This window comes from Lupinus angustifolius, chromosome LG14 (genome assembly GCF_001865875.1).
Source record: "Lupinus angustifolius cultivar Tanjil chromosome LG14, LupAngTanjil_v1.0, whole genome shotgun sequence".
In the NCBI taxonomy this organism is placed as follows: domain Eukaryota; kingdom Viridiplantae; phylum Streptophyta; class Magnoliopsida; order Fabales; family Fabaceae; genus Lupinus; species Lupinus angustifolius.
The window spans coordinates 5,823,024-5,838,053 of record NC_032022.1 but is presented as its reverse complement, the minus strand read 5'-3'; the positions used below and the strand labels follow the sequence as shown (position 1 = coordinate 5,838,053).

The following is a 15,030-nucleotide window of genomic DNA, read 5'->3' as shown; positions in this document are numbered from 1 at the left end:
AAACTCAATGCAATTTTGCGTCCAACTTTTAGGTCATCGTACCATGCTGTGGCACAAGATCAAAACCGCAAGGACAAAAAATAAAGTCTCTCTCACCTTGGGTTTTTAGTTAGCTACTTGAGCTTTGCCTAACCCTTTTGTATTCCTCCAGCACTTGACCCAACTCCTAATGACATCAACATCACAATCCAAGAACCAATACTAATTAATAGAAGCTCTCACAACATAAGCACCTCGTAAAAATAGTATTTTGCTCAACACCTACACCTAAATAAGAATTAGGTTGAAAAATCATATTTTGTATATAAACTAATGTAACATTAAAATTTAAGTCACAATAAGGTAGAAAAAAAATAATATATAATATATATCTACTAATTTCACTCAAAACCAACTAGAAGCTATGTAAAAAGGGGAAAACTAATCCTAACCAACACAACGCTATAATAAGCATTTAAAACTATAGATATAGATGATAGATTAATATACAATGATCATAATATAATTTAGTGTTGATACAACTATAAACATGCAAGCTTAAAGATGAAGTAAAGGAGGAGGAACACAAGAAAAAAAACAAAAACTCACATTTTCGCTATACATTCACTCAAATTGAAAATGAGAGAGAAAAAAGAGAAAGAAATAGGGAAAAAACACTGAAATAAGGAAGAAGTGAGAAACTTACCAAACTTTCTCCCTCTCCTTCTCTAAACAAAGGATGCGTTGAGGTTTTGGCAAAATGAGAATGAATTTTTTTCTTTTCCCAAGATCAATTTAAACAGATAAATATATAATTTTACTATATGAGTAATAATAAAATAACACTAAAACTTTATTTTAATCAATTAATAAATGGCTTCAGTATTATTATTTCAATAATGACTATTTACATTGATAAAACTAAAAAAATCTGAAAATTTAAAAGAATGAATCTAAAAGTGACACCAATCTTAAATATGTTATACCAAAATTATATTAGAAGTCTTTCATGAATGTTCTAAAAAAATTTGAATAGACTTAAAACGTTAAAATTGAATGAAATATTTACTAAAAATATTTTCAATATATCATTGTGTTAACACTTGAGTACAATATTTTAAATACACATTATATACTCAAAATCTTAATATATCAAATAAATTGGTAATTTACATTAGGAAAAATGTAGGTGATATAATAAACATAACTTAATTTTGTGGTAAAAATCTAAAATTGAAGATCTTCCATGGTATTTCAGAGTTGATTTATTTTTTCTATTAAAATGTTAATTCCTATTTTATTATTAATCTCAATTCTCTTTTCTCATTTACTTTTTCACTAAATGTTATATTAAAAATGTGAATCAAGTTGTTTTTAAATGATAATATTTTTATATTGTCTTTGATTTTAATTTTTTAACTTTTATAATAAAATAATAAAAATTAGAAACTTTGTAATAATATATGTATATGATGATAAATAGTAAAATGATTATTTAAAAAATGTAAACAAATTAAAATAATCATAAGAGAAATAAATAATCTTATAACAATTTTATAACTTACTTTATAAAAAGTAATATTTCTATCTTATTCCTAATAAAATAATTAACTTATTATATTGGGTTTTTAAGTAACCTAACCAAACATAGACAAATTATAATATGTTATAAGGATTTAATATACATATATTGACAATATAAGTAATATTTACATTGTCAGCAAATCCCCATCATTCATATATTTATTAGTATTGATTTTTAAATAAAAATATTATAAATCAATGGTGAATAATGTGCTGACAATGTAAAAATCTTTATATCAGTGCATAGATTTTAAACTCGTTATAATACTACAAACTAAAACTAAAAATGATGGTAGAAGTTGAATAAAGTGGGAGGGTTAGAGAATGGGGCTAATTAATAAATAGACAAAGTCACATAGCAGACGGGACCCAACAAACAGCATCAAATCACCTTTACCTGCGTTTGCCCTTCTCTCTCTAAACTCAGCCTCTCTCTCTCTCTACAATACAACGTCGTTTTGGTGGTAAAGGATGTCGGGGAAGGGAGCAAAAGGGTTGATAACAGGCAAAACATCTGCGGCTAACAAAGACAAAGACAAGAAGAAGCCCACTTCCCGTTCTTCTCGTGCCGGTCTTCAGGTCCTCGCTCTTTCTTTCTCCCCCTTTTTCTAGATCTCCCTCTCTATTTTTATTTTTATTTGTTATGTTTTACGGATAGAACCTCTTCGTTTGTGAGGATAAGATTGTGTACATCTGCCCTCTCCCGATCCCACTAGATGGATGAGTGGGAGTCTCATGTACTGACCCGTCCTTTTTTCTTATGTTACAGTAAAATCTAGGGTTTCGTTTGTAATTTTAGGTTTATTGTTGTTTGCAGTATAATGTAATTTTGTTCAAGGTGTCTGCACGGTTTAGTGTGCATTGACATTCAGTGTGGGACATTTGAATAAGGAAAAGAAACTGTGATTTTTTAAGAAAAATCTCAGTAGTTTTATTACCTACTGCATAGAGCAGATTGTAGAAGCTTAATGAGTGCAAAATACTCTGCTTTAGGGTCAAGCCATAGGTGACAATTTATAGTAAATATCGGAGTTAAATGGTTCCAGGTAGGGATGTGTTCATAAAATTTGTCTGAACAAGGACTAATTTAACTGATATTTGAGATTCTGGATCATAAAGTTTGGTATTTTTGTATGATTTTTCATTTTTCTGGAACTAAATGGGGTTGGGGATTACTCTTCTAGGGACAAATTTAGGTATTTAATCCTATAATTTAGGTCCTCCTATAAAGGAGTTGGGGCGGTAATGAATAAAATTACTTCTCCTGAAAATAATCAGCTCCTCCATAAGCGTTCTAGCGCTCACATTTTCATTAGCAACACTATATTTATCTTTTTAAATTATTATCTTAAGCTTAGCTAAAGTAAATGGGCATGTTGTCACATCTAGGTTTCATCAGGTATGAGCCTTCGTAAAAGTACACGAGCCGAATTAAACCTGAAAAATGTTAAGGGGTAGGTGACTATCTAGAATTTGCAAACCCATCCAGTGTTATTTAACTTACATACATATGGTTTTGGATTGTTGTTTATTTTTCATTTCCATTTATTGTTAGTTATTATAAATTCTTAGGTCATATAGCCATGTAGGCATGATTGTGAAATTAAACAGTTGGCATATAATTTAGCCTTGTGTTGATGATAGGTTGACATGATAATGTATTATTGTATTTGGTTTTTGTGCTGTCCTATGTGATTTCTGGCGCTGTTTATGCAACCCTTTGGCTTTGAACATTGAAATCAGGCCTTTCTTGCTAACTAGTTGATTGACTTTTGATAATGTCAATCTTATTTGAGATATTTTATTGGGTGAAACCACATATAGCTTGGTGTGATGTCCTCATAATTTCAAAACCACCTTTCGAGTTAATTTCTTTTTTAAAAATTTTCTTGAAAGAAAAAACTGAAACATAACTTAGACCCCTCTAAACCTTTTATCTTGCCTCAATCATTTTATTCAAATACTGTACAACATTCTAGTTTGTTATCTGCATTAGCTAATGAAACATTAGACAAGTTTAGCATGCTCCATGTTCTTGTCTTCAAGAGCTTCTTTTATAATGTGATCTGCAGTTCCCAGTTGGCCGTATCCACCGGCTACTGAAAACAAGGACAACAGCTCATGGTAGGGTTGGGGCTACAGCTGCTGTCTACTCTGCTGCAATATTGGAGTATCTGACTGCTGAAGTATTGGAGCTCGCCGGGAATGCTAGCAAGGACCTCAAGGTTAAACGTATTACTCCGAGGCATTTACAGCTTGCAATCCGGGGTGATGAAGAACTAGATACTCTGATAAAAGGAACAATTGCTGGAGGTGGTGTAATTCCTCACATTCACAAGTCTCTTATCAACAAGTCTTCCAAGGAGTAGATTACTATCATGGATTTGTTTAATGGAAAATCTGTCTAGACTAATTGTGAATTTGTTACTTGCACTTGGTTAAACAGTAGAACATTCTATTTATGGTTAAGTTGCTATTGTTGATCTTGGATATACTTGATCTAGTTATCAATTTAGTGTGGTACTATCTCTAAGAATCTTAATTTAGGATTAACCATATCATAACTAGGATATTGTTCCTCTTCATTGAAAATAAAAGGTGATTAACAATGCAGCTAAGTTGGGAGGATTGTGCTAAATCATTCTTCATGAATTATAGCCTTTTTATTGAAAAAGGAGAAATGGCAATTATACTAAATAGTTTTTGTAAAAGGAAAAAAATTAAAATGTAAAGCGGTCATGTTTTTCATAGGTGTGTTACAAAATGAGAAGATGTAGGAAGATTAACTGTTTTAAAATAACATTATAATTAATGAGGAATGGAGAGATGAGAAAATTGTGCGGAGTTATTTAATGTCAGGTGCTCACACAACTCTATCAACTGATTTAACTCATGGTGTTCTAAGGGAGACAATATCTATTGTCCTACTTTTTATACCATTCTCATGTATCATTAATTTTGATTGGTTGAAAAAAATTATGTAAGTTAAAATTGTAATTTGTTAAATAATTTTTTGGTCAATCATATCTTTTTACACATGGAGTGATACAAAACTATTAGACAGTAGATATGTTCATGTACTTGACATATGGTTGCTTTTCTGACACACTCACTAGCATTTACCTTACAAAATTTACACGACCTTCTTAGTTTTTTAGGATGTGGATTTGATGTCTTTAAGCTTGTCTCAAACCAATCACAATAAAGTAAAAATAGACAAAGTCATGAATATTTAAATTTTTTTTAGCTAATATGACATATTGTGATTGATTTATGACAGACTTGGAAATAACAGATTTTTGTCCAGATTTGTATAGAGTGTGTTTTGCCTCTTCCATTGTAATCATGTTTGAGTTAGGTAGGACCATCATATAAGATAAATATTTGTTCTAACATAAAAAAACATTTGTTCTAACATAACATTTATTAGTTGAAAAACCATGTTCAAATAAAAGTTTTCTATTGCTCTTTGTTCCACTTTAAAACTGAACCTGCAAATTGACTCTTAATATCATGGATTTGTTTAATGGAAAATCTGTCTAGACTAATTGTGAATTTGTTACTTGCACTTGGTTAAACAGTAGAACATTCTATTTATGGTTAAGTTGCTATTGTTGATCTTGGATATACTTGATCTAGTTATCAATTTAGTGTGGTACTATCTCTAAGAATCTTAATTTAGGATTAACCATATCATAACTAGGATATTGTTCCTCTTCATTGAAAATAAAAGGTGATTAACAATGCAGCTAAGTTGGGAGGATTGTGCTAAATCATTCTTCATGAATTATAGCCTTTTTATTGAAAAAGGAGAAATGGCAATTATACTAAATAGTTTTTGTAAAAGGAAAAAAATTAAAATGTAAAGCGGTCATGTTTTTCATAGGTGTGTTACAAAATGAGAAGATGTAGGAAGATTAACTGTTTTAAAATAACATTATAATTAATGAGGAATGGAGAGATGAGAAAATTGTGCGGAGTTATTTAATGTCAGGTGCTCACACAACTCTATCAACTGATTTAACTCATGGTGTTCTAAGGGAGACAATATCTATTGTCCTACTTTTTATACCATTCTCATGTATCATTAATTTTGATTGGTTGAAAAAAATTATGTAAGTTAAAATTGTAATTTGTTAAATAATTTTTTGGTCAATCATATCTTTTTACACATGGAGTGATACAAAACTATTAGACAGTAGATATGTTCATGTACTTGACATATGGTTGCTTTTCTGACACACTCACTAGCATTTACCTTACAAAATTTACACGACCTTCTTAGTTTTTTAGGATGTGGATTTGATGTCTTTAAGCTTGTCTCAAACCAATCACAATAAAGTAAAAATAGACAAAGTCATGAATATTTAAATTTTTTTTAGCTAATATGACATATTGTGATTGATTTATGACAGACTTGGAAATAACAGATTTTTGTCCAGATTTGTATAGAGTGTGTTTTGCCTCTTCCATTGTAATCATGTTTGAGTTAGGTAGGACCATCATATAAGATAAATATTTGTTCTAACATAAAAAAACATTTGTTCTAACATAACATTTATTAGTTGAAAAACCATGTTCAAATAAAAGTTTTCTATTGCTCTTTGTTCCACTTTAAAACTGAACCTGCAAATTGACTCTTAACAATGGAAATAAGCCCAACTTGAGAAGATTATATATTAGACGAGGAGGAGCAGAGAATCCTGTTATATCAACTATGAATGCCATAGAAATACTAGGTGAATGTTGCTCAAAAGTCACATGATCCACATCAATATCACAACACATAAACACAACACAGCCATTCACCATCAGCACCACGAAGTCAAACACCACGACCAGCCACATCACTACCTTGACAAGCAGCACCGTTCAACTAGCAGGGATTGTATGATAGTGCCTATGCATAGCTTCAATATAACCAGAAATGTCCGTATGCGAGTTAGTTTTTAGAGGGCAATTGAGGGAAGGGATTGACATAAGAGTCATGAAGTATACGTGAGATGACACTCAAACCTTTCATTTCTTTGACCAATAATGAGGAATGAGAAACCAAGGGAAAGAGGTTCCATGAAAGTCTTGGTCAAAACCGCATTTGTTATACGAGAAAAAGAACACGCCTTGGCCCAAAGAGCAGTCCTAGGCAGTGACAAAGACATAACCATATGACTGATGTGAGTGTTGATGAGAGAAACTAAATCAGCTAGGTTCCCATTGAAAAATCTGCAACTACGCTCAAAATCCACTAGATGAGAAAACTTTTCTGTTGCTAAAGGACAGTCTATTAGTACATGCATATTATTACATTTTTAACCCAAATTTAATTCAAACATTTTACCAGATAAATTATTTAAGGGTTGAAATCATTACTAAGGAAATAGAGAAATCTGAACATAGATACCAAATGTAAGCCACAATTTCAAGCTGTTAACTGACTGACGACAATCATCATGAAAAGCAACTTTGGCAGGACATGAGTTTTGTAAAGATACATATACAAATAATTAATTAGAATAAAGTATATCATCATACCAAAAGATAAGTCATCTCCTTCAGTCAAATAACATGATTTTAGTGGTTGAATGAGATTATTTATCTCATTATATAAGGAGATGTTTTATTCTCATAATTAATTAACTAAGAATGCTTAGACATTTTTCTCAATACAGGGAAGAATTGGATTTACCATTAAGATCATACCCAGGGAAGAGATTGGAATGTTAGATAACACACTAACACTATTTAAGCAAATCCAGAACACCTCTTCCTCCAGCATGGATACAAAAATATTCAAAAAGCTAGCTTGAAATCTGGAATATAAGGTTTCATCCCATATGGAATAGACAATTCGAAACAAGCTTTGATCGGTCAGCCCTGCACACCATCCCATCCCACCTAGGTTGTGAATACTACAATTCACAATAAGAATCCCAATGTCTTTAGGCTTTACATATGTCTTAGCAAATAGTTCATCAATTGCGCCATACATTATAATCTCAGCTTATTTGAACGTGAGACTTATTTGAACACTTTTTCACGCCCAATACTGGACATCTACGTGTGGCCTACCCAGCGAGAGAGTCAGGTTCTATACCATCTTAGAGTACTAGGCCTAACTCAATGGGTGAAGATTGTAGACTTATCTTAACCAAGGTCAGTGAAATGGTAAAGGCTAAAATCGCAGTCTAATTAGTATGCAAATGATCATTACATCTTTAAATAATATGACAAAAGCTGTGACCAAACCTTAATTTTTCAAACATAGGTGAACAACATATATTTACAAGAGGGAAAAAAAAGTATGTACTAATAGTGTATGACACACTGAATGTATATAAATCTTTATACTAACAGTTTATAGACATTATATTATGTATTTATCCTGTCAATAGAGATCAAAGCTAGGTGCAAACACAAGATATAGTGCCACCATACTCCAATATTATAAAAAACGGCTCCAATGAGACTCCAACCTAGTAGGGTCTAGGGATAATAAATGTAGTGCCACCATACTCCTATGTTGCTGCCATAGTGCCACCCTATAAGCAGAAAAACTATTTTCAAGATTTGAACCTATACCCTCTTAGTCAATAAGCAACAATCGTACTATTGTACCTTAACTCACCCTAAGGAATGGTGACAGCAGGTCAGTGTCGAGTTTGTGCTTACCCAACCCTGAACCCAAACCCAAATTAACATTATAGCACCAAATTAACATTCAAATGAGTACTCAAAGGTTCGGTTTTAATTGCCGTCCATCTTTGTTCTAACATTATAGCACCACATAATTGATAACAATGTGAAATACACATCAAGTCTTCACACTTCAAAATAATGTAGTATCATTTCAACAATAAATGAAACAGAATTTGCAATATTCTCGTCCATTAATATATTAATAACATCATAATCTAAGGCAACAAATGCAAAGGAAAGTTTTGTGGCAGTCACAAATCAATCTCCATGGATGGTATAACGTTCCCATTTCCTTGTGGGATCATATATCTGCAATAGTAGATAAATATGGTAATCAAAATCAGAAGCTAAGTAAGAAGGTCCTACACATATATAAACACTTTAACCTAGCCAGAACATTACAATTAAATATCTCTGTTCATAGGATCCTATTCTAATGGAGATTTATCAAACACATGAATGCTTCAGCCAAAAAGGCAGAAGACAAAGAAAACTAGCACATGAACTATACACAAGAAAAAGTACCTCCCATCTTGAAGCTGGAAATATATGTTTGTTCTTTTCATACCAGTGCCTTTCTACGACCTTCCCCGCATGAGACTGTTGGTTGGGATAAGAACAACGGAGTGAGATAATTAAGCAAGAATCTAAAGACAAGTTTACAAGAACAAGCAAGGACAAATGTGCATATGTCTAGTTTTCACTGCACTATAAAATTAAATTTCAAAACAGTTGCAGTAATGGTTAGTTATAGAATTGTACCTCATCCTTCTCAATAGTGGCATCAGCAGTTGTTCGGACATCCTCATGAACATCAAAATGAAAAAGCTGTATATACAGAAAAATGAGCAACATTGATACTGCGAATTATTACAGGATAACTGGGAAACACATTCGAATTCATATGCAAATGATATTTAAGGCTGACATAATATGGATGGAATGCAAGTTTGAAGAAGCACTCACATAAATAATATAAGCAACATTAATTATCAAAGCATGATAATTACTAAGCAAACACCAGCAGTTATTACAAGGAAGGGAAAACCAAATAAAATTCAAAAAAAAGTTCTGCTAAGTTTTGTATAATTTTTTTCCGTAGAATCAATTTAATCCCACCCAAACAAGAAGAAAAAGACTCAACTTACACCTATTAAGAAAACAAGAGTATCCAACTTTAATGGAGGGTAAGTAAATTCATTCTACATTAATGGAAATTATGATTTGAAATTAAGACAGGAAATATATTCATGAAAAGAAAAAAATTAAAGAAATAATTAAACCTAGCATACTTAATCATCCTCATCAGTAACAATTATAACTTGAAGGCAGCACAAATAATCATACAATGTAAAAATTAGGAATTTAATTCTGCTTTGCATGGTTTGTAATTTGAATAAGTTACACCATTAAGCAACCTCTCCCAATAAAAAAAATAAAGACAACAAAGTAGGTGTATTAGTTTAGTATGCACTTGTACAAATCTCAGCTTTGCATTGTAACTTCCTCCAATACATATGATTTGTCACTGTTATATTTTTATTTATTTTTGCTTATTTTCCTCCTTCAGTCTGCAGCTAAGAACCTATTCTCCATCCTCCACATAGTTTCTTTTATTATATGTTCTATTCTTATTATACATACTTTTGAATGTACCTTTCCCTTGTTCTAGAGAGAGAGAAAAAGGATGAGATTGGCCCTCACAGCAAATATGAAATACTACAATCATCATTCATCAATTTAAGAAAACCACTTAAGGTTAGTTTGGGAGTTAGATTTTGGAGGGGGAGGAAGGGAAATGAAAGGCTCAGGAGCCATGAAATACACTTGTGAGATGACTTCCACGATTTCCCTTTCCCTTCCTTCCCCTCCCCTCCAAAATCCAACTCCCAAACTAACCCTTAGAGAAACACCTTCTAAAAGGGAAGAAATTTAAAAATAAATGGAAGTAAAAGGAAAGGAATATACCGGTCCACTCTTGCCTCTAGCTTTATTCACAATTAGCTCATAGAAACTGTGTTGCTGAAATAAACAATGAAACAGATAAGATAAATTAGCAGATATACTTCATTTAAAAGATGTTTTTTCAGTACAGTTTAAATCAGATGGCAATATATTCACTGGATTTGTGAAATAAATTACACTGATTGCATGCTCTTACATGAGGAATGATAAGATCTTCTTTCACATATAGCATATTTTCAACTGATGTAGTTCGAATCTCTCGGAACTCAGGAGCCAGTTGCTGTTGGACTGCTCTGAGAAACTCTCCTATACTGTCACCCTTGCGTACCTGAATCATATCATGAAATAGTTCAGTATTTGATATACAATTATTATATAAAAATGCATACTTGTTGTTTAGAAATTTGTTGCCTTCACTTGCCTGGATCACACGCCTGTGGCCAGTTCCATCCCAGTAGCTGTACGTGATTTGAAGAGGCTCATCTGAAACACGGGAACAACACCACATGTCAATTATTTTATTGTTATTAGCATTTATGCATCATCATAAGCTACACTTCTTAACCTTTTACCATTTTTTATTAAATAGAGTTTAAATACAATAGAAAAAATATAAACTAGTCAGCAGACTTACTTCGAATTTGCTCCTGTTCACGAAGCCATTGTTTCCGCAGTCTTTCACGCTCAGCTTCCTCCTCAGCCTCTCGCTCACTACAGAATCCTCGGCACTCCTATGCCCGAACGTTAGGGAAGCAAATAATAAAGAAAGGACAGGGGTATTGGAGGAAGGGGCAAGAGAGAGATAGAAAAAGGAGATATTCCATACCTGTCAGGTAGAAAGCTAGTTTCAACTGTAGGGTCTTTACCAAGTTTACCATGCCTTAGTCTATTTGTTTCAATATTTTCTGCCACGGAAGAGGAAAGTTCAATGTTATTTCGAAAGAATGAAAACCATCAATATACTTCATCTATCAGGATATACTTATAATTAAAATGGAACTAACTAAAAAACAAAAACACCAAACATTTTGTAGTTCTGTCATTTTCTGAAAACAATGCAGTAAGACAGTTCAGTGCTGTAGAAACATTGTAAAAGTGCCAATACATGAACAGAAGCCATCATTCGAAACAATGATTTGAAAGATAACAAAAGAAGTAAAGTGTTGTGGCAAAGCTGCTTACTATCTTGTTCTTCCTCCTCTTCACCATCATTCTCAATATCCTCAGCAAATGACAATCGAGAGTTCCCCTTTATCTTCCTCTTCTTACGCTTTTGCAATTGAAACTCCTCTTCCCTGTTCAAAGAGGGAGATGATTAACAATGACAGGGAGACTCGATGCACAAGACTCCCACCTAGTGGAGTCTGGGGAGCCTAGATGTACATAGCCTTACCCTCACAAGCAAATAGGCTATTGCTAGGATTTGAACACATGACCTCCAGGTAACAAGGCAAGCAAAATTTCTGTTGCGCCGAGGCTCACCCTCTATGATTAACCAAGAGAAACAAACCTAATTAATTGGGAAAGAGCAACACAAACAAACAGAAAACCTACTCTTGTTGTTGCTTCTGAAGCTTCTCCTTCTCTTCCTCTTCTATTTTGGTCTTAATATTAACCCTCTACACAAACATACAACATGTCATTTAGTACCAAAGTGTTGGTTTTAGAGGACAATAGAAACAATAGTTGGACATAAGAGGAGAAAAATCACGGATGAAAAAAATATATATTAGATGGCATAACAATTGGAAAAGCAATTTCTGGTGGTTGAAGAGTGTAACACAGTATCAGCTCGAACAATATACCTCCATCATATTATGGCAATTCACATATTTCTATAATCTTCTACATAATTCCTATTTCTCGAAGATACAAGCCATTGTATTATACAAGCAGCTAGAAAGCTACTATGAAAACGCTCCAACTTCTGATGCTATACCTATAGGATAGAATTATCTATAAATTTGCAGCATATTTCAATACAAAGCAGAACAAAAATGTTAATTATAACTAAGGTTTTAAACCTCGGTCATATTTTCGGTAACTTTCGCAACATCATCGCAACATCATCGCAACTGCAATCATTTTTCCAGAGTTGCAACAATCCAAACCTAATTAAAAACTTAAAACTATGGGCATAACAGTAAAAAAAATGACACATGTTATGGATGCATATATTTTTTACCTTCTCTACATACTCCTCTCTGGTGACGAGACCCACAGTTTCCTTCTTGAAGGCAGTCTCTAGAATCTGAAACAATAATAAGAGTATTAATAAAAATAAATAAAATAAAATATAGATATAAAATTGAAAGGGGTGAGATTCACTTACTTCCAGAAGAGGCCGAAAGTAAGTTAAAAAAACATATTCAACATCTTAGCTATCCATTTTATGATTTAAATTACTGAGTAAATTTCAACCATTAGAATTTCATAGAATGAATGGCTAAAATGTGAAGCAGGTTTTTTTAATGGGATCCCTTCCGAAATTTAAATTTAAGAGAAATTGAATAAGGGTTTGGAATCTGAATAATAAAGGATGTGACCTCAGAAGTGCTGGAACCGAATTGAAGAAGACCAGGCTGGCCGTTTTCGGAGACAGACTTGGTTTTGAGTTCTTGGATTTTGCGGCGTTCAGCTTCTCTCTGCTTCTCCAACCGCCGTATCCTCACCGCGTCTTGGGCGGTGCCGACATATCCGTCTCCCATACCCGACATGATGATGATGAACTTGTTTTGTAATCAGAACCCTCTCCTCTGTTCAAATCTCCACCCAACTTTGCAAAGTTATTTTGCTTAGGGTGATGTCTGTTGATGAGTTTATTATGTAAAACTTGTTTATGGGCTGCTGCATATTCATTAAGGGCCCCTCAAGTAGCCCAAAAGGTTTCCGTTTCATATGTGTTTGCTGCTATGTACACCATCCTTATCTATTACCTATATATATAATAATAATAATAAACAAAAAAAAATTCTTACCATGTTAGATAGTATTGGGAAGTAAGTCCTACATCGCATACCTCATTATTTCGGGAATGATTTAAATACTTGTTGGGCTACTCCTCTCATTGCTAATTGGTTTTGAGATGGAACCTTAACATGGTATCAAAGCCAGAGTCCAACTTCTTTTTGGTTGTTATGGGCCAAAAGATGCCCTTTAGTTATGGGTCAAAGGTAACTCTTTGCTTGGTGCAACAGGCTTATGTGGAGGGACATGTTGGAAAGTAAGTCTCACATCGCCAATTGGTTTTGAGATGGAACTTTAACAGCTAGGGACACATGTCATTATCTTATGCAAAAAATTACGCTTAAAATGTCTCACTTGTGTTTAATATATAACATCACACACAAGAAAAAAAATATCTATTTATAACATTCAAATCTTTTCCTCTATCTACTTTTCTCTCCTTTATTTTTCATTTATTTTGTAGATGTCTTCCTTATTCTAAGAGTGAGTTATCTCCCTTGAAACATTTATGCATGTTAGTTTTTTCTGTATGTGCATAACTTATTGTGTTTATAGATTTTTCTTTCAAAAGAATCACTATTTTCTCAATGAAGAGATTTAAAATCCGGATGACTTTTTACTCTCCAAAGATGAAGTGAGTCTTCTTCTCTTTCATATTTTCCTCTTATGTTTCATCACTCCTATCTTTCTACTTTTCACTCATTCATTTCATCACTCTTTCACTCTTCTTCTCTTCAATAATTTCTCTTTCTCTTCTTCATTGTTTTTTTGTTTATTATGTAGAAATGTTCTTATTTTGTATATATGTTCATATTTTTTAGATATGTTTTTATTTTATCGATACGTTCTTAATAATTTTTCATTGGTTTTTTATTTTATAGATTCGTTCGCACTCCAGAAGTGAGTTGTCTCCCTTATAGCATTATACGCGTGTTAGTTTTTCCTCTGTGCATATGTTATTTTGTTTGTAGATTTTTCTTTTTTAATGAATTATTATTTTCTCAAAAGATATAAATTGCCTTTATGGAACAACTAAATATAATAAAAAATAGTGAAGAGTTTATTCTTTGTTTTGTTATGTTACTTACAATATATTGTTTCATGAATTATAGTTTCTATACTCAATATGTCAAGTGAAAAGGTACCCACTCTAGAGCTTTATTCTTGAATTGGAACTATGATAGTAGAATTAATAAGGAGACCGACTGATATTTAATTTATTTCATAAAAATAATTATTTTTACTATTAATTAGAATAAAAGTTGATAATTCATAAATGTTTAATTTCCTATAATTAAGGAATTGAGGGACATTAATTATGATAATTTAATTTCTACTTTAAAATTATGTATGAAAATTGTTAGGAAACTTTGAAAACATATTTTAAATATAGTAAATGAAGTATTCAGTAATTAGACATTTAAATAGATTTTAAAACGTTCTCAATTAATATTATTTAATCATTTTATGTGTCACCTATCATTCTTTGCAGATCATTAAAATATTATTATGTAAAAATTGTATGGATGAAGTCATATAATCAAGACAATGATACAATTTTAAAATATTATAATAAACTATTGTAATTGTACATAATCGCTAGCAAAAAAAAATCTAATAATTTTTGTCTATATTAGTTAAATTATATCATTTATTTTTCTTTATAATTCTCATAACCACGCCATTCCATACCTAATAACATATACATTTGTTAATTTTGATAACCCATAAATGTCATAGTTCAAAGTACTTATCTAAATTCATAAGATCGCTAAAAAATGAAGAATTTTTATAACCAAAGACAATACTTGCATCAACCATTAATTCCAAGTAAAAAAT

At 32.1% G+C, this 15,030-nt stretch overlaps 2 protein-coding genes across 3 annotated transcripts; one reads left to right on the top strand and one right to left on the bottom strand.

Annotated features, from left to right (window-relative positions):
- Positions 1,924-4,089, top strand: LOC109326090 (probable histone H2A variant 3). The gene is made up of 2 exons (XM_019558749.1): positions 1,924-2,142; positions 3,636-4,089. The coding sequence occupies exons 1-2, from the start codon at positions 2,035-2,037 to the stop codon at positions 3,930-3,932; spliced, it is 405 nt and encodes a 134-aa protein (XP_019414294.1). The 5' UTR covers positions 1,924-2,034; the 3' UTR covers positions 3,933-4,089.
- Positions 8,329-13,028, bottom strand: LOC109326071 (protein XAP5 CIRCADIAN TIMEKEEPER). 2 transcript variants are annotated; one of them, XM_019558722.1, is made up of 12 exons: positions 12,771-13,028; positions 12,410-12,475; positions 11,779-11,843; positions 11,407-11,519; positions 11,051-11,132; positions 10,859-10,935; positions 10,646-10,707; positions 10,421-10,552; positions 10,228-10,281; positions 9,022-9,087; positions 8,785-8,859; positions 8,329-8,568 (listed from the first exon to the last, which is right to left on the bottom strand). In XM_019558722.1, exons 1-12 carry the CDS (start codon positions 12,939-12,941, stop codon positions 8,518-8,520), a joined length of 1,014 nt encoding a protein of 337 aa, XP_019414267.1. In that variant the 5' UTR covers positions 12,942-13,028; the 3' UTR covers positions 8,329-8,517. The 2 variants fall into 2 exon arrangements, with proteins under 2 accessions (XP_019414267.1, XP_019414268.1); XM_019558723.1 differs by having other exon boundaries at positions 11,051-11,129.

Coding starts and splice junctions, on each gene's coding strand:
- LOC109326090 (XM_019558749.1), top strand. CDS start 2,035: ATGTCGGGGAAGGGAGCAAAAGGGTTGATAACAGGCAAAACATCTGCG. Junction 2,143..3,635: donor CTTCTCGTGCCGGTCTTCAG/GTCCTCGCTCTT, acceptor TGTGATCTGCAG/TTCCCAGTTGGCCGTATCCA.
- LOC109326071 (XM_019558722.1), bottom strand. CDS start 12,941: ATGTCGGGTATGGGAGACGGATATGTCGGCACCGCCCAAGACGCGGTG. Junction 12,476..12,770: donor TCGGTTCCAGCACTTCTGAG/GTCACATCCTTT, acceptor TTATTGTTTCAG/ATTCTAGAGACTGCCTTCAA. Junction 10,282..10,420: donor AAGATCTTATCATTCCTCAT/GTAAGAGCATGC, acceptor TGTTTATTTCAG/CAACACAGTTTCTATGAGCT.